Source organism: Pseudopipra pipra, chromosome 3, assembly GCF_036250125.1.
Source record: "Pseudopipra pipra isolate bDixPip1 chromosome 3, bDixPip1.hap1, whole genome shotgun sequence".
NCBI classification, from domain to species: Eukaryota; Metazoa; Chordata; class Aves; order Passeriformes; family Pipridae; genus Pseudopipra; species Pseudopipra pipra.
In genome coordinates this window covers 109,250,810-109,276,303 of record NC_087551.1, presented here as the reverse complement: position 1 = coordinate 109,276,303, position 25,494 = coordinate 109,250,810, and the positions used below count along the sequence as shown (strand labels likewise).

The 25,494-nt window shown below is 39.0% G+C and overlaps 1 protein-coding gene across 9 annotated transcripts in view; it reads right to left on the bottom strand.

Annotated features, from left to right (window-relative positions):
• KLHL29 (kelch like family member 29) overlaps positions 1–25,494 on the bottom strand; it is a 392,255-nt gene that overhangs the window by 67,758 nt on the left and 299,003 nt on the right. For all 9 annotated transcript variants that reach the window (XM_064650633.1, XM_064650638.1, XM_064650632.1 and 6 more), the window contains one exon: positions 5,261–5,399. In XM_064650633.1, the coding sequence (XP_064506703.1) occupies positions 5,261–5,399 (139 nt within the window). The remainder of the gene's footprint in view (positions 1–5,260; positions 5,400–25,494) is intronic.

Here is a 25,494-nt window from a genome sequence, read left to right as displayed (position 1 = left end):
GTAGATTTTTCTTTCATCTGCTATTTCTCACTTTGGGCTTTTTACAACGTAAACACAAACCAGACAGTCTGTTTTCCAGACACCTAAATGCTTTTGCAGTTTTGTCAAGCTGTTTCAGATGGATAGTGGCAGGTTTCTCTGTCGTGCATCCAAATGCTGCCTTTTCACACAATGGTGTAAAATGCAGAATGACATCTTCGTCTTCAGCGTGAGTGTAAAGCAAGAGGAATTTGGTCCTGTCACCCTAAAGGCTTTACTTCTCCTGCCCTGCCTTCAAGTCCCCAGAAAGCATATACAACTCTATTTTAGAAAAGAAAATAAAATAAAAAATCTGAAGACTTGCAAAAAGAGGCAAAGTATTGCGGAAAAGCAATCCGGCCATGAAATCACTGGCTCTGTTTCACAGGAAAAGAAGGATGAACATATCATGGCCAGATTACACTGCATCCCAAAACCTGCTTCTTGTGACAGAATCGCTTTGTGCGTGTGACTTACTGCTCTGTGCCAGTGGAATCAGGCACCCAGGATGACTTCCAGATTAGAAAGCATCATCAAAATCAAATCTTGAAAAGATAAAGCTTGTAGGACAGGATCTGTGTATCTTTAGTAACTGACCACAGAGAAGTCCACTTATAAAAGTCTGTTTATAAAAGCAAGCATTTTGACCAAGAAGAGACTTTTATGTCAAGTGCTTCCTATTAATAATGTCATATTTGGTAGAAATTCCATTACTCTGGGTTGGGTTAAGAAGAAGAAAACAGCAAATTAAAATGTTACGGTGAAACTCTCTGTTACGGAAATATCAGACATTCCATTTATCCAGCAGCTGCATTTGTCTATCCCAAATACAGCTGGAAATAAAAAAATGTCTCTTCATGGGATTTTCCAATCTTTCCTTTCTTCTGGAATACACACACACACACACACATACACGTATTTTCCACCAGTTCTTCTAGCACAGATACAAAACCAGACCTCATTTCTCTCCTCCTCCAAACCAAGAATGGTTTAAATAAGAAAATCTGTGCTCTGCAAGAGCCACATTTTGGAGATTTTTTTTTTTTTTTGATGGATCTGGACCTATTTCTTTCTTCCTGTGTGTATATATATAACCACATGCACGTGACATTAAGAAAAACACTGATTTCTGAAGAAATCATTCATGTCCTTTTAGCCAACTATGATTCAGGCTGGTGACTGGCCTTTTTTCTCTGGGCTGTGAAAAATGAGCACTTGAAGAAGGCAATTCATACTATTTATCATAAGGTAGAAATTGTCCTACGGACATTCTCATCTTTCCTCCCCACTGCAGCGAAGTCCAGACAACCAGCTTAGGCTGGACTCCTGAAGGAAGCAATGGAACATCCATCAGAAGTTCACAGTCTAATCAAATCACCTCGTCTCTCTTTAATAGCAAAGAGGGATGGCCTCCTCCTTTACCTCATCTCTTAGACACTTATTCTATAGGGAGAGGACTTGCCACTTGGGAGAGATCTGTCTCACTCTCTGCAGACTGTACCAGTAGTTGAGAAGGTGAGGTTAGAGTCAGCCTTGCCTTAGATGCCAGTCTTGGACCTAAATGTTAGTTACCTAATGAGAGAGACAAGCACCTCTCATTGGTCCAGGGGGATTACCTACCTGCCTGCACATAGGAACCTGAATTAGGAGAAAAAAGATCCTTCTGGAAACCTTCAAGGTGCTTCTCTTCTGTACCATAAATAAGGCCTTTCCTTTGAGAGAGCTGATTTCTTTAGTATCTAAAATATAGGTGCAAATTAAAAGGCCAAAGTTGAGTAGACTGGCATTGATGTGGTTGGGAGTGCATTCAAAATATATATGATGGCATTTAGGGTTCAGAACCCTATTCCAGCTGCTGCTTACCATCCATGTTCTCCTTAAGCCCTATACTGCAGTAGTCCTTTATGGATCCCCACACTACCCCTGAATCTCACCTTCCTTCCTTTGTGGGCAAAGTGATGTGGAACAGACATCAGGAACACTTCACACTTGCTGTTCCTAATACACCTGATCCTTTTCAGATGATTTTGCACTGGAAAGGAGTAAGATTGTTTTTCATGGTCAGTTGCTGTTGGGAGGGAGATGAACACCAAGTCCTGGCTTAGGTTCGAGTGCTGCATAGCATCTGACAGGAACTAGACAACCTGTTTCCAAAAGCACAGTGCTTGGTATGGTGCTGGACTCAGGCTCAGGACTGGACTAACCCAACCTCAAAAGGGATCATATATTTAGAAGATAATCATAGGGAACGAGGAATTTTCTGGATGAGGAGCAGAGTGCTCAGTACAGTAATAGCCATTTTCTGAGAAACTAAAGGGGTTTCAAAGTGCACTCTCATTTCCAAATTTGTTTTGTAAATAACTTCAGAATTGTTTTGGACAATCAAACCTGGTTATCATCTTTTCAATACAGTGCAATAAAACCAACATATTTTCTTCCCTGCTACACTAATTCTCATCAAATAGCCTTCCTCAAGATGAGCAATAACTCTAGTTCTATTATGCTTTTTGTCTGTATTTTTTTTTTTTTGAGAAGGGAATAATTGATCTGATTTGGTTTAGAACATTTCTCTTTTATTCTTTTGAGATATTATTTGCTATTCTACAATCAGATACCAACTTGAACACACAGTGGAATCAATGACAGAATATGAGGTTAATAATAACCAGCCTGTGGCAAATAATAAGCTGAATAAGTATTCTCAAAGATTCTGTTTCTGCATGTTTCCATGAATGTACATAGCACCTTCATGAATAGATATTTTCTCATTGATGTTTCTGGCGACACATTGGTGCCTTTGGTTGGAATGACATTAGAGTTTAACCCTGGCATGCACTGATTGAAATGGCCTTTATACTATATTTAATACAAAGAGGCCTCTTTTATTCTTTAAGAAAAACTGCCATTTCTTGTTTTGATTTCTATAACAACACAGAGAGTGCAATATAAATCACATAAAGCTTTAAGTGCTGTCTCAAAGGATCTGCTAACAAATATCAATAGAGGATTCTAGATTTATTGTATTTATAAGCATTCCAGCTCTGTGAACTATAATGATTTTGTATTACTAAGGGCATGATCCTATGAAATACTGAGTGCCTCTTGCAACTGACTTTCATGAGTTTTGGAAAGGATGAGGCTTTAATGCTGCAAGTATCATACAAAAAGCAAGTCTTTAGAAATTCTGCCCCATAACCCCGAGTTTATTGTCTCACAAAGATACATTTGCTCAGTTTACAGGTGAATATTTATTTTTGTCACCTGACAGTTTTGCAAACTCAACTTGACATCAAGCTGAATTTTTTCTTATTCAAGCATCATCATCAGTAACAAAGGTATTTTTGCCTTGGAAACCCCTGTGCAACTCCATTAGTCTCCAACAAGGTTATATGTGTTCAGCTGAGGTTATATATGGAAGACAACTGGGATGGAGAGACCTGATGGTGGACACAAATCGACCTCTGGAATATTTATTGCTGATGATGATGTGAAAGAAGGCAAAAAGTGGTGAGGTTAGCAGGCTAAATCTTGCACTATTTTTTCTTATAATGCATGCAAGCTTTATGTGAGCAGCTGAAAGACAATACATGCTGAAATGTAGGGTTTTGCTTTCATAAGTCTCTTTCCAGAGCTTTTAAAGAGGGTTTTTTTTTAATTGTTTTAACCAAGTTCATATCAGAGCAGTGCTCAATCTGAAGTATATCTCCATTTGGTAACTAAATAATAAAGCAGCAAGATTTTTCAGTGTGCTTCTAGAAATAGATTCCGCCTGGTGACTTCTGCACACAAGCAGATGTCTTCACAGCAAAATCCAAATGACAGTCTTTGGCCAGTCAGTAATTTGATTTCTGCAAGTTGGTTTTATGATTTTTCTTTTCCTGCAGACTCTACTCTTTATCACCCTAAAAAGCATATGCTGTAGCCTTAACAATTAAATAATAATGAGCAGACAGAAGAGAAAGGACAGGAGAGATCTGGCTTAGCTACTGCTAGCAATCATTAGATTTACAGAGGGAAAAAGACATGCTTCCTAGGCCAACATATTTTTTATGAATAATTGATAAGGCAGTCAGTACAGTTATATCATAGAAATGTAATATATATCCATAATTATAGAACCAGCTTTGTGCAAAAGGACACAATACACTGCAAGGAGATACCAGCCAATATGCCATCCTGAAATAAAATACAGTCACTATTGTGTTAGTTGGCAAAATTTAAATACAGGATTTGAAGCAAGCACAACGTTCTTTAATCCCATTTTTTAGCACAGTCCAGGCTCAGTCTGCTCAGGAAAATACTGCAAGGCAAAATCAGCAGCTGCATTAATTTGCTGATGATTGAGAGAAAAATGAAAGTTATCCTCATGTTTTTTTTTCTCCCTACTTGCTACTCTAACTTACTAATAATACCAGAGTACCAATTTATTCCTATGCAAGTATATGAAGCATACAAATTGAAAGATCAATGTAATGGAAAAAAGAGATTATCATGCACTGTTTAGAATCAATCAGCTAGAAACAGAGGGGGGAAAATGCGAAGGCGGAGACATGATGTTTAGAAAATGTACATACTGTACCTACCCTAAGCTAGAGTGTTTGCATGAAACAGCTACTGTTAGTCTAACATGCAGACCAAGAGCTATATTTTGACCAGAAAATCATCTTATTTCCAATCTTTTCTGGAGAAATTAATCAGTTGTATTTTCTTTTAAAAGTCCCCAAATGATAAAAATATCAATCCCTTTGCCCATAAAAGTCACATAAAAGCATGTAACAAAGATTTCAGGGTGAAGGGATTACAATACTCCAAATGCTTTATTAGCACAACATCTCAGCATTGTTCACCTGAACGCTGATGGCTTATTGTAGCCTGAAGGACTGTCTTTTGTCATGTGTGACAGAGTCCCTTGAAAACACTGACAGCAATAGTTTTTAGTTGTGGACTGAATCACCATTAGCAGTGGAGTTTAAATCTTAGATCTCTCAGTGGTGGAACACTTTCTTCGGCCAAAACCAGCCTCTACTCATCAGAAATAATTACACTGTATGAGTCAGATGTGTAACAAATGGATCTGAGTCTCAGTTTGGAAATACATTCAGAGGAGGTGGAAAGAATGGCTACTGGCTCTGTGACAGGAGATTCAATCTTCATAAACCTGCAAGAGAGGGGAGGAAAAAAAAGCGACACAAATGCGCCCTACAAAAGAACAGAGCAGATCACAGCTGGAAGGAAGGCAAACCTTTTAATCAGGTCCTTGAAATACAAGCTGCAGGAAGCTAGAACATTTTGGTGGACTTCAAACTCTTTGCCTTCAACAATAATTTTCAGGTCTGTAAACTCTTTCGCTCTGCGTTGCTGGTTCAACTCCTTCAACATTTCTGCAGAACAGAGAAGACAGACAGTGCCAGGGTTCCCATTAAGAGTTTTTTATTTTTACTTTTTACTTTTCATTTTTTTTTTTTTGTAAAGAAGTAGAGAAACAGGAAACAATTGATATTTTTGTCGGTAAGATTGGCTCAACACAGACAGTCAGAAGTTACGAACATAACATATTAAAAAAAAAAGAAAAAGAAAAAAGCAGGAACCAGTAGGTCTAAACAACTGAAATATATATACACAGAAAAAAAGCAAAAACAATCCTAAATTTGGAAGGGTTAAAAATGAAAACAAAATATTTCAGCATCAGCAAATCAGAAACACAGAGAATGCATTATCACAGAAAAGTTAAAATAATTTGTTATAATCAAAATCAAGAGCTAATGAATTTCTATCCAAATGGAAATAAGTTTTGAACATACTAGAATAATATTAGTAAAAATATGGTATTATGATGCAATATGAATTGGATATGGGTCAAAATAATAAAACCACAAGACCTGCAAAAATAACTTATCCTTAACATAGTAAAAATGTGTTAAGCCTCTCAGTTAACAGAATAAAATAGCACTTCTAAATAATATATAAATTATAGTGCATAAAAATTAGCCAAATTACCAATGCATCTAGCAATATACCTCAGCTATATAGACTACAATTGTATATGTTTCAGAATTAGCTTAAAAGCATCCTTATGATAAAAAATAATCTCATGCAGAGAATAAATTACTGCCTTTTATAGCAATTCCCATTTTTTGCACTCCAAGGATTTTTACCATCACAGCATTTTTATTTTTTAGCCTTCAATGGTTTCATTTACAGCAACAATCAACTTTCACACATCATGAAAGAATCGTAATGATTAAAATAACCTATGAAAGTGTTTCCATCCTGCAATAAAGCACCTACCTTGCGTGATGCCTCCTTTTATACAGCCTACTGGTGCTAACAGAATGAAATGATAGCACGCCACGTCTCCATGTAGGGATGTGAACTACTAGGCAACCTACATGTTTTATATGCTGCCTGGACTTTTAAGGGTAAGACTTCCTTCCAACTTCGCAGACCAAAGTGGCTATCAAGATGAATCATATACTTTTCACCTGGGGAATAGCCTGGCAGTTCAGAAGCCAGTGATCAAGATGACAAAAGAGCTGATTTTAAATACTAAAGGACTTTGGGTTTATTTTATGTTTGCAATAGGTCAAGGTTCTCATTTTCTCAGTGTAACACCCTGAACACATTCTTCTTCAGACAGATCTGTAAATCAACAACAGTTCCTTACATAGAGTCCTTACACAAAGTAAAAGGGACCTCGACAGCGTATGACTATAACTGTGCTCAAAGCCACTGTCAGGCTCGGGCACTGGGCTGCCAAAGCATCACCAAAGGGCCTTACGGTGAAACAAAGACCCAAATAATCTCTGTGCTCTCCTGCTTCCCCGAAGAAACTCAACAGGAATCATTTCAGCAAAGCACTAGTGTTTAACGACACAAAATCATGCAAATAACCGTTCCATGAAAAGAAACTGAAGTTCTCCTGAGCCCCAACATCTGTGGTGCGTATTTTTCAGGCCTAAGTAAATAAATGTCACCTTGCACATTTATGTCTATTTAATGGAAACACAGTAGTGTCTGAAAGGCTAATTATTCTGTGCTGAAATGGGTCAGTGCTCTCCAGAGAGTAAGCAGATCATTAGAGAGGGCACAGAAATAACAGCAGGCTTTTGTCAGATCTATAATAGGGGAAAATAAACCACTCTGTCCTGTGGGTGCTATAGCAGGGACTATTTTTAACAAATTCAGCTGAGCTAAAGCACAATGATATATTTCGAGCAAAATCTAAAACAGGGTCTGAATGTTCACTTCTCTGCAGGTAAGTCAGGCTTTTGCTGGAGGTGTGATGCCTGAAGTCTGACTGCACCATCAACACTTCAGGCCTCGGTTAAAGACCAAGGATGCTTTGGGCACAAGAGGTGTTCTACTTGATTAGGGCCACAGTGACTGAGGTCTCTGGTTTAACAGGAACAGCACCAGGTGCTTTTCCAGTTACATATTTTTGGAGGTGACTGTGGAGGAAGCATTTTTCTGTCCCTTTTCACATATGAACAACTTTTTTCCTTTTTCTGTCTTGGTCCATTATTCCACTTTCATTTATAGCAACAACATTTTCCTCCCCACCAATTTTCTATCATTTCATGCCTTAAAGACAGTTACTTTTCCCTCTAAACTTTTGATACTCTCTCCACTTTTCAAATTTGCCCAGCCACTGCCTCTGCCCCATTTGCACTTTTCCTAAGTTCCTATTCAAGATCATTTTCTCTGGTATCTGTACTTTGCAACCTTCCTTGCAGGAGCCTTTCAGGGCAAGGGCTCCATCCATGACCATCATCATACAAGACTAAGATTATGCTCACACAAAGGGTCAATCTCCACCTCACCTCGTTCCATTTCCCTCTTTTAAAGATCATGATCAATTGTTCTAGTGTTCAAAGTGCACAACTGTATGAATGGCAACTGCACAGATGGATCCTGTGCTTGAGGAGAGGAAAGGAGAGGGGAATCAGAGTTTAGTCGCACTCTTGAATGGGGCTGGTGGTTTTGGGAAGTGAGCTCAGGGTACGCAGGACAGTAGAGACCATCCTTGAACTCCTGATTGTGGCCAAGATTTCTGAAAACCAAGACACAAAGCTCAGCCACTGCACCTATAGATGTTATGCTCTCTGTGCTATACATCCAATACTGTGAGAGCTGGTTTGAGCATCTAAGTCCCCAAATGGCTTCCCCAGGTAATGGGCTCATTACCTACTGAGCACCCTTTAATTACATTCAGTCCTGCAGTTCCTGGGCACAGCTTCTATCTATGCTCTTTACACACATGAGTGCGTTTTATGCTGCATGCATTTATTAAGGGATGCAAACCAGAAAACAGGTCTGGAGCAGTGGTGCAATTTGGCTCATAAAAAACTAGAAATCAGAACAAGATCTAATCAGAAACTGAAGCTCCTCTTTTTCCTACACATATTCAAAGGCCATGATTCCCTCCTTGTTCCCCCAACTTGTTGTAGTGCTCTCCGAGAGATGACTACTAACAGTCCTGAATTTTTGCAGCTCAGTTTCTGAACTAGAAGAAGAGGCAGGTGGAGAAGAAAAGGAAGTCAGGAGACTGCATTAATTCATCGATCTTCCTCGCTCAGGCTCCTTTGTATTACTAAATAACTAGCAGGCATTAGTATTGGACACAAGGTTATATCAGAATGGGCCCTCATTCTCAGAGTATTTGTAATGCTCACACTGTGCTTAGCCAGGCATTAATGATTTATGAGGACTCAGGATGAGTTGCAAAACAAATTTTTTCACCAGGTAATAATGCCTGTTGTAAAAGAAGAGACAACACAGTGCAGTTCTGGCAGTGAAAAATGACCTCAGCTGTCTCTTGCTAGTCCCTCTTCTGGGCTCCTCCTAATTTTCAGCATTTCCTCCAACAAATGGAATTTCCTGAAATCGTCAGAAAGGTATGTGCTTGGAATTTCCTACTGTTTTTTTATTCCTCTGGTTTCTTTTTTCTAATGGACTTTGTTTTCTTTGTTTGGTTGGGGCTTTTTTTTGTTTCTTTAAGAAATCCAGGTAAAAATGAAGTGTAAGGACAGTTACACCACAAGGTTCCAGCAGGGGGAGCACTGACATTTCCTCTCCTTAGTGAATCTCAGCCAATGCTCTTACATCACTAGTGCAAGGGATTTTTCATTCCTGCCCCAGGTGCACACACACTTTGGGATGGCAGAAACCAAGCTGGTCCTTTCTGTCTCCTCCATCACTACTGATGCTAAATCATTCTCAGTGAAAGACTGGTTGAATGTTTTCTTCGTAAAGAACTACACCATAGACACCCCCATGTTCTTTCAAAATTACATGAGCCACGTAGTGGTTGAACCTAAAGGGGACTTGACCTGAAACCTGCAACTGAACATCTCTGTGGAGTTTGAGAAAGGCAGAGCTTTCTGTCTTGCCATTATCAGCCTCAGTATCGCTTCTTGGGGGCATTTAATATAATTATATTGAGAGTCCCAGAGACAATATGGGTCAGAAGGTGTAAGTGACTTTCCTCAGGTCAGGAACAAAGCCAGGAACAACTCAGAGGCTTTGATTCTTGGTCCCTAGCTCCATCCATCACACCACATTTTCTCCTTCTTAATTAATGGACAAATTACAAATTAAACTAAAGAGCCCACAAGCCTTGAATCAAATACAGGACCAAGTACAACTGTATAATAGTGTAGATCAAGTAAGGGGAACAGAAATTATACAGTGAATATTTTTTTAAATTACTTACGATCGGAAATAAAAATGAACAAGGAACTTATTCCCCAAGTTTATTTATTCTGTATTTTAAGCACAGTGGAGACTGGATACTTAAAAATCCTCCCTAATGCACATTCCCGTGGTACAATGGAAGCTCTCAGGTTTCTTTCCAATTTTAATAAAGAACTCCTTACTTAAATTCTAGTAGATAAAGCTTTAAAAGGGGACAGCCAGAGCTAAAATATAATGAACCATACAATCTGGAAGAACAATTTTTACAAACAGTGTTTTTAAAATTTACTTGGAAAAACTAACCTTTTATCAAACTGCAAAGGGTAATTGATGAAATATTGCTAATTATTCTTGTGAAGAACGTGCAAGAGACCAGTGCTTGCTCAGCCAGCCTCCTGATTTCATGATTGAGACAGAAAATGTGGGAAAGTCAAGAAAAGTTACCAGGAGGAAAATCCAATTACCTTCTTGCTTTAATAAGTAAGGAGATTAATTCCCAAGGTTATGCTCTAGTTATGTAAAACAATCATTTTAACCACTAAGTGCCAGCACTGCCCACACTTGTTTATTTTGATAGTGGTAGAATATGTGTAAATTACGAAGCATGAGATCTAGCAGTCAAATAGGAGCTATGAATGACAGAAAGGAGTTTACTGTGCTGCACCCACCCTATGTGAACCACACAAGAACCCATTTTTCGCCATTTTTGACAAGTCTCTCTTTCATCTCACCACAACATCCACAGACACACAGAGAATCCCAAAGCCTTGAGAATGCCATAACCTGCTCAAGGTACCCTCGTGCTCTTGACATGTAGCTTGAAGCAGCTGCACAGAGAGATAACAACTCAAGTCCAGCTGCCTCCTTAGGCCAGTCTGATAAAGTTAAGCAGGCACACTTGGCACTGCACTGGCTGACATTGCTCTCCACTCCTTTGGGCATCCTGCCACTGCAGACCAGCTACCACTGAACATCATTCCTACAGAAGCTTCCAAGCACAAACCTCTGGAGAACAACTTCCTACTTGGGACTGAGGACAAGAAATAGGTCCTTTATTCTCTTTTGGCCTGAAAGGCAATAATAGGGAAATGAATGAATTCTGGTGGGAATCGTTAACAGATGAGGATGTTTCAGATCATAGAATATCCTGAGTTGGAAGGGACCCACAAAGATCATTGAGTCCAATTCCTGGCCCTGCATAGAACACTCCAAGAATCCCACCATGTGCCTGAGACCATCGTTCAAACTCTTATTGAACTCTGGCAGGTTTGGTGCCGTGACCACTTCCCTGGGAAGCCTGTTACAGCACCCAACCACTCTCTGGGTGAAAAACCTGCTCTTAATACCCAATACTAAGTACCCTGTGATCTTCAGTTTTCTTCTTGGACCCTAAAAATTATACATTCAGCTACCTAGACTGTCTCTGCAGTCAAATAGAGACAGAAGCTGTCTTATGCACAACCCAACCTGTTCTGTGTGCTTAGCCAGGTAGGATGCACTGTCTCTCCCTAGGGATTACCAAGGGAGATAAAATAATTAGTTGAGACCAGAGGGTAATTTCTCTTTTTTTGCACAGAAGGTGAGAATTAATCTATTGCAGATAAATACTTTCACCTTTTTTTTTCCTATTGGATCTCAACTTTAGTTGAACTTCATCAAGAGCAGAAGGAGAAGGGGGTGTAAGAAAGCTGGGATTTGCCTGTGCAAGGATTCTTATTGGTGAGATAGGGGAGGCAGACAAATGGTGAAACACTCTCACTCTGTTCTGTGAAGTGCCAGAGCTGCCAAAGGTTTGGGACAGAGGTGCAAAATACTGTCTACATGATACTGCTGTGCCCAGCCCTCCTCTCACAGTCTCTGTCCATTACGGTTTCCACAGGACACCATCCTGCTCCAAAAGGCATCTGAAAATGCTGACTCTTGTGGCTATCTCCTGCATATTTTGCTTTCATAAGCCCTTAAGCCCAGATAAAAAATGAACTGAGAAAAGCTCAACACTGACTACAGGAGCACTGTGAAGCCATGCCCTACTGAGTCTGTGCTACCCAGCTACACACCCTGGTGAAGATGGAGCATATGCTGATGGAGAGGTATCACTGCTGGCACAGCTACACCAACCTCTGAACAAAAGGCAATGAGAGTCATCTTCTGCTGGGTTTTGTCAGCACAGCAATGTGAAATGCAAGGTGTGAAGTTGTCATACCCTGAGCTGATAGAGCTATGGCAGTAGGAATCTGTAGTGCAGACCAACCTGTCTATATCTTAGTCGTGTTGACACTGTTAGACACCTGTGCTGCTAAAGAAAACAGTAACAGATGCTGGAGAGTGGGAAAATATTTTTAAAATCCTTCTGAACAACACATATGTGGCTGTATATGATAATGCTACTCAAAGGATTGTTGGCAATGAGATGCCCCATTGTGCTAAATAATTTTTCGTTGTTCACATAGACAAATTCTTCTCACCTTATTATGATGAGAAAGGGTCAGCAAAGTCAGCTGTGGTGATTACTACTTGAGGAAGACAACTACAACTCTGTGTGTAAATGGAACCTTTCTAAATACATTAAAAACTCAGAGAAGTCACTATATCATGTTTTGAAACCAATTTTCAGGCTATTATCATCGCTAGAACTGACATTAGGAGGTACCTCAAGATTGCCTTCACACATTACAGAGTTGATATGTCCCTATATTAGGCCACAGAACTATTTCAACATGTTTTCTGATTATACTCAGAGACGAACTACACCCCTACTCTCTAGAAAACAACACATTAAATGCAACTTTGGAGAGATTTTGGTATCACAGTTATGCATTAAAATAATAAAAAAGGGAGTCTGGGGGCTAGAATGCCTTTGTTGCTTTGATTTATTAGGTAAAATCCTCTATGGTATCCATGCCTGCTAATTTATAATCATACAGGGTTACAAATGCACAGTGAATATATGTGACTGGCTTTGAAAATGAACTGCATTTACATTATGTACACGGATGCAAAGAATGAGAAAAAAATACAGGGACAATCTGATCTCTTTAATTTTCCAACACAGACTGTGATCCATGGAAGGACAAGCAGCAAGACCAAAGGATCCAGTATAAAAATATTCACTGAGATGTTGAGATAAAGATATAGCTTCCTATATCAGGATCTGTTGGTTTTTTTTTCAAGATTCACCCCTGATCAAATTCAAAGTTGGCTGCAGTCTGTTCTATATTGGTCAATGCAAACAAAGCCCCAGAGATCCCAGCAAACTGCCAGTCTGGTCCCCTCTCCACATATAACATGCCACTATGTCAGTTAGCAGTGTAACTTGATTTCCAGGCAGACAATAATTTTATCTAGAGAAAAAATGAGAGAGACAGGCAGATAGAGAAGGAAAAAAAATAATCTTGCGAGCGTTGGAAACACAGAATAGCCCAGATTCAAAGAGAAATTTAGTTCTGATTGTTTTATTTACCAGCAGGCAGCCCTGAATATCAATCCACACTTAAGGGAAGGCTAAAATATTTATTGCTACGTGGTCTGGGAAGGATTTGGTATTATCCTAATTGCTTGCAGCAGAAGACTAGCAGATAGCTTTTAGACCTTTTTGATCTCTTTATGTAGTGCAAGGCATTAGCTAAATGTTTCTGAGTTTTGAAGGCTTTGAACAAGAAGCACCCATCTGTGAAACCAATAGTGTGATAATCAACAGGCTTCTGACACGGCAGCACTAGTGAAACGCTGATCAGTTTTGGTGGTGTAAGAACAAAAGCTACAAATTGTGTATCAATGTGTGTGTTCATACAGCCAGTAAACAAAACACTTGTTTTCCAAAAGAAGAAAACAACAAAAAAAGACAGGTTTCTGAAAATAAATCAGTGATGCATCCAGAGCAAATTGCATGTATTAGAGTAAAAAATACCCCACAACTCTAAGGTGAACACCTGACAATCAAAAACTTCAAAGCACTTAACATACATTAATTAGCAAGAATGAGGTTGTTCTCTGCCCATTGTAAACAAAGCAGTGCTGCCCAGCTTCAACAAGGGCAGGGCTTAGGTTTATTCACAAAATGCATGTAAGTGTAATCAACACAGTTCTTTGAAATACATCTTTATTGGCCAGTGGTAACATGCCTGTTTTCTAGCACCCATATACTGCACTACATGAAGCCTAATGAAAGCAAATAAAAACAAGTCAATTATTCAACATAGAAATCTCACCCTTTCAGAAGATATTATACATCATCTATAAATAATAAAGTACTAAATCCTAATATTTAGGCTTATATACTCAATGGATGGCTTAGTTATGCACTAGATTAAATGTATGTGACCACATGTCTTGGTCCAATGGACACCTCACATGATAGAGAACTGTTCTTTTGGTATGGACTGTGTCCCCAGAATGACTCTTAGTGATTCATTACACCATCACGAGTAAGTCTAATCAAATATTGCAATACAAAAAAAAAAAAAAGAAAGCACTGTCAGTCAACTCTAGGCCCTCCCTGGGGGATTTTGCACCCCAACAACTATGCTCCAGCTCCTGTTTCCCTGCTCTGTAGCTTCAGCAGGTGTCAGGGGCTGCAATCATGACTTTTCACGACTACAGAAATAATTGTAATAGTTAAATACAAGGTTGTTAACTTACCTAAGAATCACAAATGACTACAGGCTTGGAAAAAATGATAAATAAGCTATTTTTTAGGCCCCCCGAGCTTTAAGAACATGGTATTTTACGTTAAAAAAGGCATAATTTGTGACAGATTTCCTTTGAACATCTTGCTACTTACAATAATTTTGAATCTCTAGATTCTACCTGTCCTAAAGATGTGAAAGACTTTATAATTGTTTTTTTTCCTACATTTTTAAGCACTGTAAAGTTTTCGAAATCTGATGGTGTTGTAGCTGTTTAGAAACATTTGGTAAAACATTCTTCTTACTTCTACCTAACTCATGTTTCCCTCTAATAGGATAGACCTTGATTTTTAAACCTTTATATTTAAGCAAACGTTTTGGAAGTTATTGCTATTAATATTAAATATTTTTGTATAAGACAAGTAAAGTCACTTCCTATCATCCATGTTGCTTGAACAGGGGGTTTGTACAGTATGGGAAGAGAATATGAGCCATGACTGGCTGATAATGCAAGAAACCATTTAGCTGCAAATGTTGTTATTTTCACAGAGAATTAAGCTATCAGGATGTGATAAGTAGCTGCCTTACCAAATTCAAAATTATTTAAAAAAAAAAACAGAAAAAGAGACACTTTAAAGAAATCTGTTGAGATTAAAGGACGAAGATTTATTTAATGAGTATTAAAATTTATGGGCTCTCTAAGAATTAAGCAAGCTTATAAAGACTATTTTGAGAGCTGAATGGCTTTCGTATAATGAAGATGGTTGATAAGACTTGGCTAAAACATTTCAAATACAAACGAAAACAAAGGAACACCTCAGAAAACATGGTGATTAAGTCAAAATTTCAGCTGTGAAGGCAATATACAAATTTCACAATAATTTCATAATCGAAAACGCTACTACGACCAACCCGCAAAGGTGCTGAACCTATGAAAGGATGACAACAGGCAATTTTGAATCTAGACAGGCATGAAAGAAGCATGTTTTTCTCCTTCTGTGTAGTTATGGCAACTGAGAGATATAAACCCCCTCCTAACCGAACAAGGGCTTTTTTCCTCTCTCTGCTCCCATCCGCAACTTTACAGCTGTCACCACAAGTCATCCCGCTCGCTCCGCACGCCAGCAGGCAGCACGCAGGCATCTAAGGCGAGGAGAGAACAAAGAGGCTGCAACACAGCTCCAGTTCAAATGACAGCCTCACCAGGGCTCCAGCCTGCACTGGGAAGACAAAGTTGTAAAGTTTTACGAAAGAATTGAAGTAAATTTCTTCTCTAGAGGTCCTAGCGGGAAATCAAAGATCTATTTTAATTTAAGATACTTGCAGCTTCTCTTGCTAATGACCGAAATATCTAGACCAATAGCTCCCCAACAGTAGTTTGCAGGTTGACAGGGGTCCATAAAGCCACTTGCACTGATCTGAAAAGCCACATACACAGTAAAACATTAACTGTTTCCAGTTTTGAATCAGGGTGTTCAAGATAGTGAAATGTAAGAAATGTGAAGGGCTGGAAGGTACCTGTGAAAACTGCTATTGAAACCATGAGGATTCTGGAGATGGGACACTTTAGGCAAACTGAAAATAACAGGATTTAATTTAGATAGAAGATCCTTGATGGGAATTTATAGATGTCCATCTGTAAGGTACTTCACTGATCTGTGACACACAAAACCAAGACTTACTATCACGCTGGAGAAGAGGGTTGCCTCTGAGATCCTCACAAAGGGCAGCCTTATATTCAGTGATGAGAGCTCCAAAAAGGAGCTGGAAATGAAATGACCACCATTCTTCAGGAGAAAACAGTTAGTGATCATTTACTTTGTCTTCAATGACATTTTGCCCTATGACACTGAGTAAAACCTGGTGTCTCTACTCAGTGTATGTCTGAACTGGTTTCAGGAGAGACATTTATTATGATTTTGTTCATTATTTCTCATTTCTCTAATCCATTATTTTCATATATATATATATAATGGTGGTACTTTTAATAAAATATATAGTATTAGCAGTTTATATGTTCAAATGAACTCCTGGGAATAAAGTCATTAAAAATCTACGGCTATACTTGAAAGGCTTTGTGCCTTCACCTCTCGTGTACTTGCCCTCTCCTCTCCGACAGCAGAAGGCTAACACATATTTAAAAAGAACAAATATCTACCTGTGCAAAAGCTGCCCTTTACGTTTCACATGAAATGTCAATATTTCAAGAGCTGGTTTGGTCTTTCCAAGTATCTGTGACCCTTTCAGTGGACAGAAGATTTCATAGGCAGTTTTAAAAATTAAAATAGTTCTGAACTTTTTTTTTCTTTCATTTGTATGCACATTTTTACATTGCTGCAGAAAATTTCATTAATAGTGACAATATGGCACAACTGTCATGTCTCACTGCGCTGACGTCTTTAGGTTAGTTTGGAAGCATTTTTCTAGGTCATTATTTTTAATTAATACAATGATTTAGTATATTTTTATTCAAAATGTCAAACTGTTTTAATCATAATACAAATATGAAACATTAACCTAAAAAATAGGATGTTTTTCTGGTACTAAATAGCAACAACATAATTAAAAGCATGACATTCTAAAATGAAAATAGTGTATTTGACCATTTTACATCTTAATGAACTATCATATCTACTTGCTATTTAAATTTCATTAAACTGGATAACAAATATAAAATACAATTTGAAACAACATCATCTCTCAACAACTTCTGGAAATATGTACCTTGTTAATGATGGTTAAATGACTTTTCTAATTAGTGTGATTTGGAAAAAACTGATTGAAATGGCATCTTACAGGAAAAAACAGTTTCAAGGACAATTTATTTCACTGAAGACACTGTCAATACTCCATCAGGCAGTAGCTATTTAGCTGTAATCAGGGCTTGCTTTAACTGTACAACTCTGCAGCAACTCGTGGAGTTAAACTGACACAAAACCCTTTTAAGTGACACGAAGCGTTTTCCAGCTCTAACCAACACACCAGTGTAACTGAGAACAGAATTTAGTTCCCATTATTGTACTGTATAATAAACAGTTATAGAGACACACACTTGCAATACCATCAAAGGAACATTGCTTCTTGATTTCCTGATTTTTAATGTTAATTTTCTAGTTAGCTTAACTTATATCTTGGCTTTTTTCCTTTAACTGTTACATTTTTATTCTTCAGCTCCCTCTTACACATTTGTGATTTTCTCCTAGCAGTAATTTTTAAAGGTAGTAATATATCATTGAAGAATGTGATTAAGATAATTCAGTGCATTCCTAAGGACACCAAATTGCTGGACTGAAGTGTAATTTGGGTAGGCTACAACTTTTTTTTAAAGATTCATGATGCTGTAAATGCAAAACAAAACTGAAGGTGAAGCAGCAGCTCTGGGTACTTATCTGCAAGAACTCTAAGAAATGGAAAAAACTCTAACAAAACCGCAGAAAATGTAGATTATATTTTTCAAAATGCCTAAATAACTTCTGTGCCTGAGACTTAACAGCTCTTGAAAATTTAACCTATCTGTAATTTGTCATAAAGACAAACAATGATTTCTCTTGAAATAATAGGGTCAAACTGCTTTTGACTAACCTTAGTAATGTCAAAGGTTAAAAAGATGTAGCTGGAAGACAACTACCTGCTCTGTAAAACAGGCATTCATCAGAGCTTTAAATTTCTGCTTGTTCTGCAGGGAATAGCCTGCAATGACAACTTCACACAAAAGCCACACATCCCTTTTTAGAGGGGACTGTACCATTCTTGTCTTAATCATACAAATTTTACATCATTTTCACACCAATCTTTAATACCCCTTTGAGTAAAAGAAGTCAGAGTTCAGAACCGGAGGTGTAAACTCTAGTTATTCTTATGTTTTCCATGCTCTGTAGTTGATGGACCCAAGAAATAGCCCAAACCATTCTTTCATGGTCTTTAGCATTCACTGTATAAAAGAGAAAAATTAATATACTCTTTAAAAACAATTGTGGAGTATTGAATAGAGATTCTGAAAGGGAAAAAGGGCATTTAATATATGACAAAGTTTAAAGCTACCCAAAGAACAATTTTTTTTGAATCCTTTTTGAAAGCAAAAAAGAGAATATGGTTGCTGTGCACTCACATATTTGGTGGTGCACAGAAAGAATATCTTCCCTATGCCAAAAATTGCAAAGCTACAGAGATTTCCAGTATGGTGAACATTAAAAAAACCTAATTTTTTTAGTAACTAGCATGCTAGCTGCTATAGATTTGTATGGAATCTACTGTCAAACAAGGCTGATGACTATATTTTTGGGTTATTTTCTTTTTTTTTTCTTGGAAGAAGAAGGCCAAGTAGACTTAGAGGCAAAATTCAGAGAAGTGAAGCCAGGGGTAAACCTAGTGAAAAGACATCTTGGAGGAGAATAACCATAAATAAAGTAAAGCAAGAAAATAAAATTGAAAAAAAAAAAGGCAAAACAAAAATGTTCTTAACTGCCAAAGGTAGAGTTCATGACTATAAGGAAAATCTGACTCCATTAACTGTGCAAAGCATGGCTGTTTCAGGACTGTGCCAGTGGCAGAAATCAGCTTGCAAATGATCAAAGAGGCTGTTTTATGTTGTGAAAAATGCACACTACCTCACATACACATAGTAAAAGTGATGCAAGAACATTAATAACAGTTATTCTGCAGTTAAATCCTTGTAGACCAGGCTAACTTTAAAATAATGCAAGTATAAGAGATCTTCAGAAGTTACACAACTTCCTAAGTGACAGGTATGAAGAGAGAAACCCTCTGCTACTTTGGACCCTCCTCAAAGAGATGCTTTTCCTGCCATGAAAACAGAGTTATAACTATGCAGATGTGGCAGATGTTAGTGTATGAATATTTATATATCCAGAGGATATTTCGGTCTACCTCATCAGGCATGTTAATATTTGAATAGATTAATCAAAGCACTGAGTCCATGAGGCAAACTGCCCCCTCACCTCCTCATAGATGGATGTGGTTCATATTCTGAATGATGCAATGCTTGATGTGCTCACCCCAGAGCTCTTGCCTGTATCATCTCGTCAGGTACCTCCAGGCCACAAAAGGGAGTACAGGGGAGCAGCGCTTTGAAAGGACACAGGGCACGACAGAAACACAGCCCAACACAGCATGGTGATGTGTGGGCATCGCTAGCTCAGGACCAAACACAGGCTGGTCTAGTGGTGCTGTGCTTAAGCTTAGAGCTCATCCCTCTAGGAATGACTCCCAGCTGTCCCAACGGCTCACAGGGGTAAGTAGCCTGACAACAAAGCCCTCCTGGCACATTACAGCACATTTTGACCCATCATCTCAAGTCTCCTTGAACTCAACTGTTCTAAGTCACCCTTCTGGCATTTAAAGCAAAGCACCACACATGGCCCAAAGCACCGGTCACGATGAGTTGGTGGAAACTTAACCAAGAAACCTTAAATGCATTTTTTTTCATGGAGCTATGGAAAATTTAGGGTTTGTACGAATCGTGGCAACACAACAAAACATTTTTGACCAGTTGAACTAAGTTTCTTTTATAGAAACATTAGGTAGACATGCACACGCACACACAGGAAGGCATTAGTGTGGGAGGAATCTAAATGGCATTAAAGCAAGACTACACTTCAAATTGCTTTTCATGACTTAAAAACCAACAAAGGAGAACAATGTTCCATATGTCTATTCATTTCCACTAGACTGGAAAGTAACACACCTCTGTGCCCAGTTCTGGGCCCCTCAGTTCAGGAAGGATATTGAGGTGCTGGAGCAGGTCCAGAGAAGAGCAACAAGGCTGGTGAAGTGACTCAAGCACAAGTCCTATGAGGAGAGGCTGAGGGAACTGGGGTTGTTTAGTCTGGAAAAGAGGAGGCTCAGGGGAGACCTCATCACTCTCTACAACTTCCTGACAGAAGGCTGTAGCCAGGTGCGAGTTGGTCTCTTCTCCCAGGCAGCTATCAGTAAGACAAGAGGGCATGGTCTTAACCTCTGCCAGGGGAGCTTTAGGTTGGATGTTAGGAGGAAATTCTTTACAGAAACAGTAATCAGGCATTGGAATGGGCTGCCCAGGGAAGTGGTGGATTCTCCGTCCCCGGAGGTTTTTAAGATGAGACTGGATGTGGCACTTAGTGCCATGGTCTGGTAACCATGGCGGTAGTGGATCAAGGGTTGGACTTGATGATCTCAGAGGTCCCTTCCAACCTGTCTGATTCTATGATTCTTGCCCTCTTATCAATTTCAAGTTAAAGCATTTATTTTGTACACCCATTTTCAAGTTTATAACTTCACATATAGCCTATACACACACTGGCAATATATATTGTTATCTCAGTCTTATTTCCTAGCATTAATGGTATCCCATGTGAATCAATGTTTTTAATAAGAAGAATCACAGTTCTTGAGTGATGGAAAAATAACTGCTCTATCTTTATTAATTTTTTTTTTTTTTTAATGAGAAGAGGGGCATTCTTGGAAAATCTGAAAATATTTAAGGAAAACATCTAAGCAGGTTGTTTTTTTCTCAAGGCTGTAAAATGCTAGAAAGATCTTTGATGTGTCAGCTTTGACAGTTGTTTCAGTCCACCTCTGTTAGCATTGCAGCAGACAGCTTTCCTTGCACTCACCAGTCCCTCAGGTAGAGGACGGGAGAGTACTCCTCAGAATACTGCTTATTAAAGTTGATTTGTGATAAACACACTTGCATAATTTTTACAGAGGGTACCTATTTTGGGCTGAAATTCATCAAATCTACATTTAGCTGTGTAAAAGGCATTTAGCCTTAATTTCGGTCTCTAGGCTCCTTCTGCAGACAGAAACAGGCACCTCCAGCAGGGGAGTCTTCTTGCTTCCTTGGACATCTGTTTCAGCACAGCTGGGTTTCCCCCAGGATTGTCCATCTCTCTCTGTTAAGTACAAAGGAAGGGGAGCTGATGAGGTTTGATTACCTGTCCCATTTTTCAGCTCCTTTGATCCAGCTGGGTTGACGCTCATCCACTGAAAGGCAGAGATTGCTGAGGGCTGCCCACATGGCTCCCAGTGGCCAGGGAGCACCTAGGACAGGAGCCACTGGCATGAAGGACACCAAGCACATGCTGGCAGATGATTAGGACAAAAAAAGGTCTCCTGGTCTGGGGAAAATTAGCAAGTGACTTTTTTCACTATATGGGAAGTCACTGAGATAAACTGAATAGGCTTCTGAAATTATAAAAGCTCTGAAAACTCTGAAAGAAAAAGAAAGTGAACTGAATGCAAGGAGAAAAAGGGGAATTCAAACAGAGGAGAAAATTTAAGGTTTATTTTAGACAACCAAGCTGTTGAACTAAGCATAGCTGAAGTGGAAAACTGTTACGACCCAATGGCTGGATGACTGCTTTTGAATAGTAGCTACATGAAAGCAAACTTTCATGGGTATTGTTTGGTTCCTGGCCTATTCTACTGTAACTTTCATTACAGAATTGCCATACAGAGCCTAGGAATATTTGTCATCCAAAAATCACATTGGAGAAATAGAGTAATAATTCGTATATCCACAGAGACTGAGGAATTGCAGTAGCATTTCAAGGAGAGGAGAAAGAGAGCTAGGTATGCATAGGAGGCCATTTATTTATTTAAAAGCATCCAGGAAAGGATGTCTTTTATCTGAACTACTTCTTTCCAAAAATAACAATCTGAATGAGCACCGAATGAAAGGCAATTTGAAACTTTGATCTCCTTATGTGTTTGTGCCACCCCATTACTTGATGGCTTCCCCACCCCCTGCCATCTGCTACTGATCGATTTTCTTAGGAGGTTCTACTCATCCCTATTGCAGTTGGACTGTGATCCTCAATGCACTGCTATCTCAGAGTCCCAGACCTTGCTGGCACCATAGCTCTTCCTGTGATATGATTTCAAGCTGAAAGAGGGTATATTTGATTGGATATTAGAAAGAAATCATTTACTGTGGGGTTGGTGAGGCACTGGAACAGGCTGCCCAGAGAGGCTGTTGACACTCCATCCCTGGAAGTGTTCAAGGCCAGGCTGGACGGGGCTCTGAAAAAACCTGGTCAAGTGGAAGGTGTCCCTGCCCATGGCAGGGGAGTTGGAACCAGATGATCTTTACGGTCCCTTCCAAACCAAGCCATTCCATTATTCTATGATTTCCAGTACAAGCCAGGGGCACCTTCTGCTGTCTCCTTTGATGGTGAAGTTGACAAACAACCTATTCATGCTGGCTCTGGCCCAAACACAACCTCTGTGTTTTTGATCACTAAAGCATGGTAGCTCTGTTTGCCTCAGAAACCACCCATATATCATCTGGAACATTAAGAGCCCCAGCCAGGTTGGGACTTAACACTTCAGCTTTACCCTGCAACCCGAATCTCCCAGCTGGCAATGAAATGCTTCAAAGCTGCTCTGCCAGGACGTAATTTTCTTTCCACCCAGCAACAGGAACGAAGGCATTTGAAATCCCACTGTAACCCTGACAGGTGCTCCAAAGCCTTTCAAGGCCAGAGGAAAGAAAAGACAGAGAGGGAGTGAAAGAAAGACAGAAAGAGTATGCAAGGATGAGGAAACTACACTGAATTAGAGTTAATTAAACCCAAGCTTTGACAATGTTTAAATAACAGGATTCTACACCTAGCCCTGGAATGCCTGTACGAGCTGTCATTTAATTTAAAAGAGCACAATAGCTAAATGTCAGTCTCCAGGCAGATCTTTCGCATCTTTCTGATACTGTATTAAAAAGTTATTATAAAGCAGAAGTTCAGGATCTGTTTTTTCAGAGTTTGATAATAGCCTTCTCCAACTTCTCATGGCAAACACTCGATACACGTTTGTTCTTGTGAAATCGGGAGGAGAGTTATCCTGGATAGCTCTAGGAAACCAAAACCCAAAATCTTAAAATCTCCTAGGCTGAGTCTCAGTCTAATCTGAATATAATAGGAGGAGAGTATTTTCCTAGCAAGACAAATCGTCTAATAGTAAAATGCTCCTATGAAAAAATCAGTTTATAAAAAAGATCTGAATCACCCCCCCATTTGTAAAACATTTGATCAAAACTTAATGAATATTGTATTGCATGTGTTTAAGAACAGTGCTAATACTCATTCAGCTTTTCAGTTTCAACCTGTTTCAAGAAGGATGGCATTAATTCTCCCATATCCTATTCACTGACAGTTGCAGAACCTCTTTTTTAACTGCTGGTTTTCAATACTGTTTTCTCACCTTGAATTTATTTGAATTAGCATTTCTACTTGAAATTGAAACAATCAGAAATTCAGTACCATATTTTAATATCAATGTTGATAAAGAAATATTTTGTATTTTAAGCTTTCTTGAAAACTGTGTATCTTCAATGAAATTGGGCTATTATTTCTTCAGCTATTAAACATCTGAAATTATGCTGTATTCTTATTTGGTTTTAATAATCTCATATTACTCAGAAGACACTTAAAAGTAGAAACATGTAAAATGCTCAAAATTGTCAAATCAGTGCACAGGAGTTATATGGAAGAAAAATATTTAGTCTCTCAATAAAGAACTTGGTATATTAAGAATAGTACTACCAGCTCCTGATGACAAACTTGATGCATCTATTTGAATATATTTTTGATACAATTAATAAAATACAGTAAGGCCACAGAAGTAATCCATGGCAGAGGTAGCAGTTTAGAAGAGATGATAATTTAGAAGTTCCTCACTCTCAAAAAGCAGAAAACCACCTTATTTTTCACTAGTCAGCTGGAAATACCACACTGCTGGGTCTCCCTCCAGATATGAAACAGAGGATGGCAGCTGAGCTTCAAGTGATCCTGGTACAGATAAAAGAAACAAGATACCTGAGTTCAGCCAAAAGGACAAGCAGAAATGTCATCATCAAGGACAAGATTCAAGTTGCCTGAGGACTCAGGTGGACACAGGCTCTAAAGTAACATACAAAGCATGTGCATCAGCAGTACCTGAGAGTGGAGCACCCAAAAACTTACTAGGCATTTTGCTTTTGAGGTTGCAGCTCCCTGAACACAAACCCTTCAGCTCTCAGTCCCAAGTCCCAGCTGAAACCAAAACAGTATGGCATGAACCTTGTCCCAGGTCCTGAGGACTAAAGTCAGTCTTCTCTAAAGACAATGAATAATTGATTTCTGGATGAATGTTGGAGCTTGAAGGCTGCATTCAAAGGCATGACAGACTGAAAGTAGGACTTCTGTAAGGGTTGGTTTTGAAATTATTAGAATACTAGCAGAAATCAGTCAAATAAGGTGGATGTGCAGAGTGACTGATGGTAATACAGGCTGAATTTCACCTTTCCAAAATGCATTTAAGTGCATGGATAACCCTCCCTTCCATTTGGAGGCTGTCAAATGTTAAATAAATGATGGGTTGAAATAGAGAGTGCTCTTTGTGGGAGAGTGCAACATGGAACTCTTAGCAGTTCTCCCTCTCATATGTACCTGAAAGAATTTCAGTGTCGTACTACAATATGATGGGGTCGCTGAGACACAACATTATCCCCACGAAGCTGAGCAAAAGGTGCCAGGAAATCAAATACTGTGATACAGGACAAATGACATTTCTAAAGACAACAAATAACTCTTTCTTTCAATCTGGTGGAAGGAAAAGCAGAAAGGGACAACACACTGTGAAAAATACAGGAAATGAGAAAAGCCTGGGCTATTAATAGTTTCAGTACAAATTAAAACAGCACAGAGAGAATGATTCTTTTTCCCTCTGTTGGGCTCTACTGCCCTACTAAAAATCTTCTCCCTTTAAGCAGTAACCTTCACAGATCCTAACATGGGTCTAGATTTGCTTGTGTGCATCTCTCTTGCTGAGAAATCTGTCCTTCCTAATTACTTCTAGAGTAGTGACAAAAACCTTGTTGATCTGACCAGACAAATTCTGGCAAGTAAAACATTCAGAACTGTAACTGTGAACATGCCGACTGCTGAGAGACAGGGATGATAATAGCACTGTTGATAACAATAAAAGGGACATAGGGAAGGATGAGAACTTAATTTTTGGCCATGTTCCATTTAAAGCGACTACAAAAGACATCGAAAAGAGATGTCAGAGGCAGAGACTCTGACAAGACATCTAAGAGGAGATGTCAAAGAGGCAAGGGGCTGCTTACAGAGATTTCACTCCCCAGCTGAAGTGATACAATCTTCTTCTGGACTGTCTCCCCAGA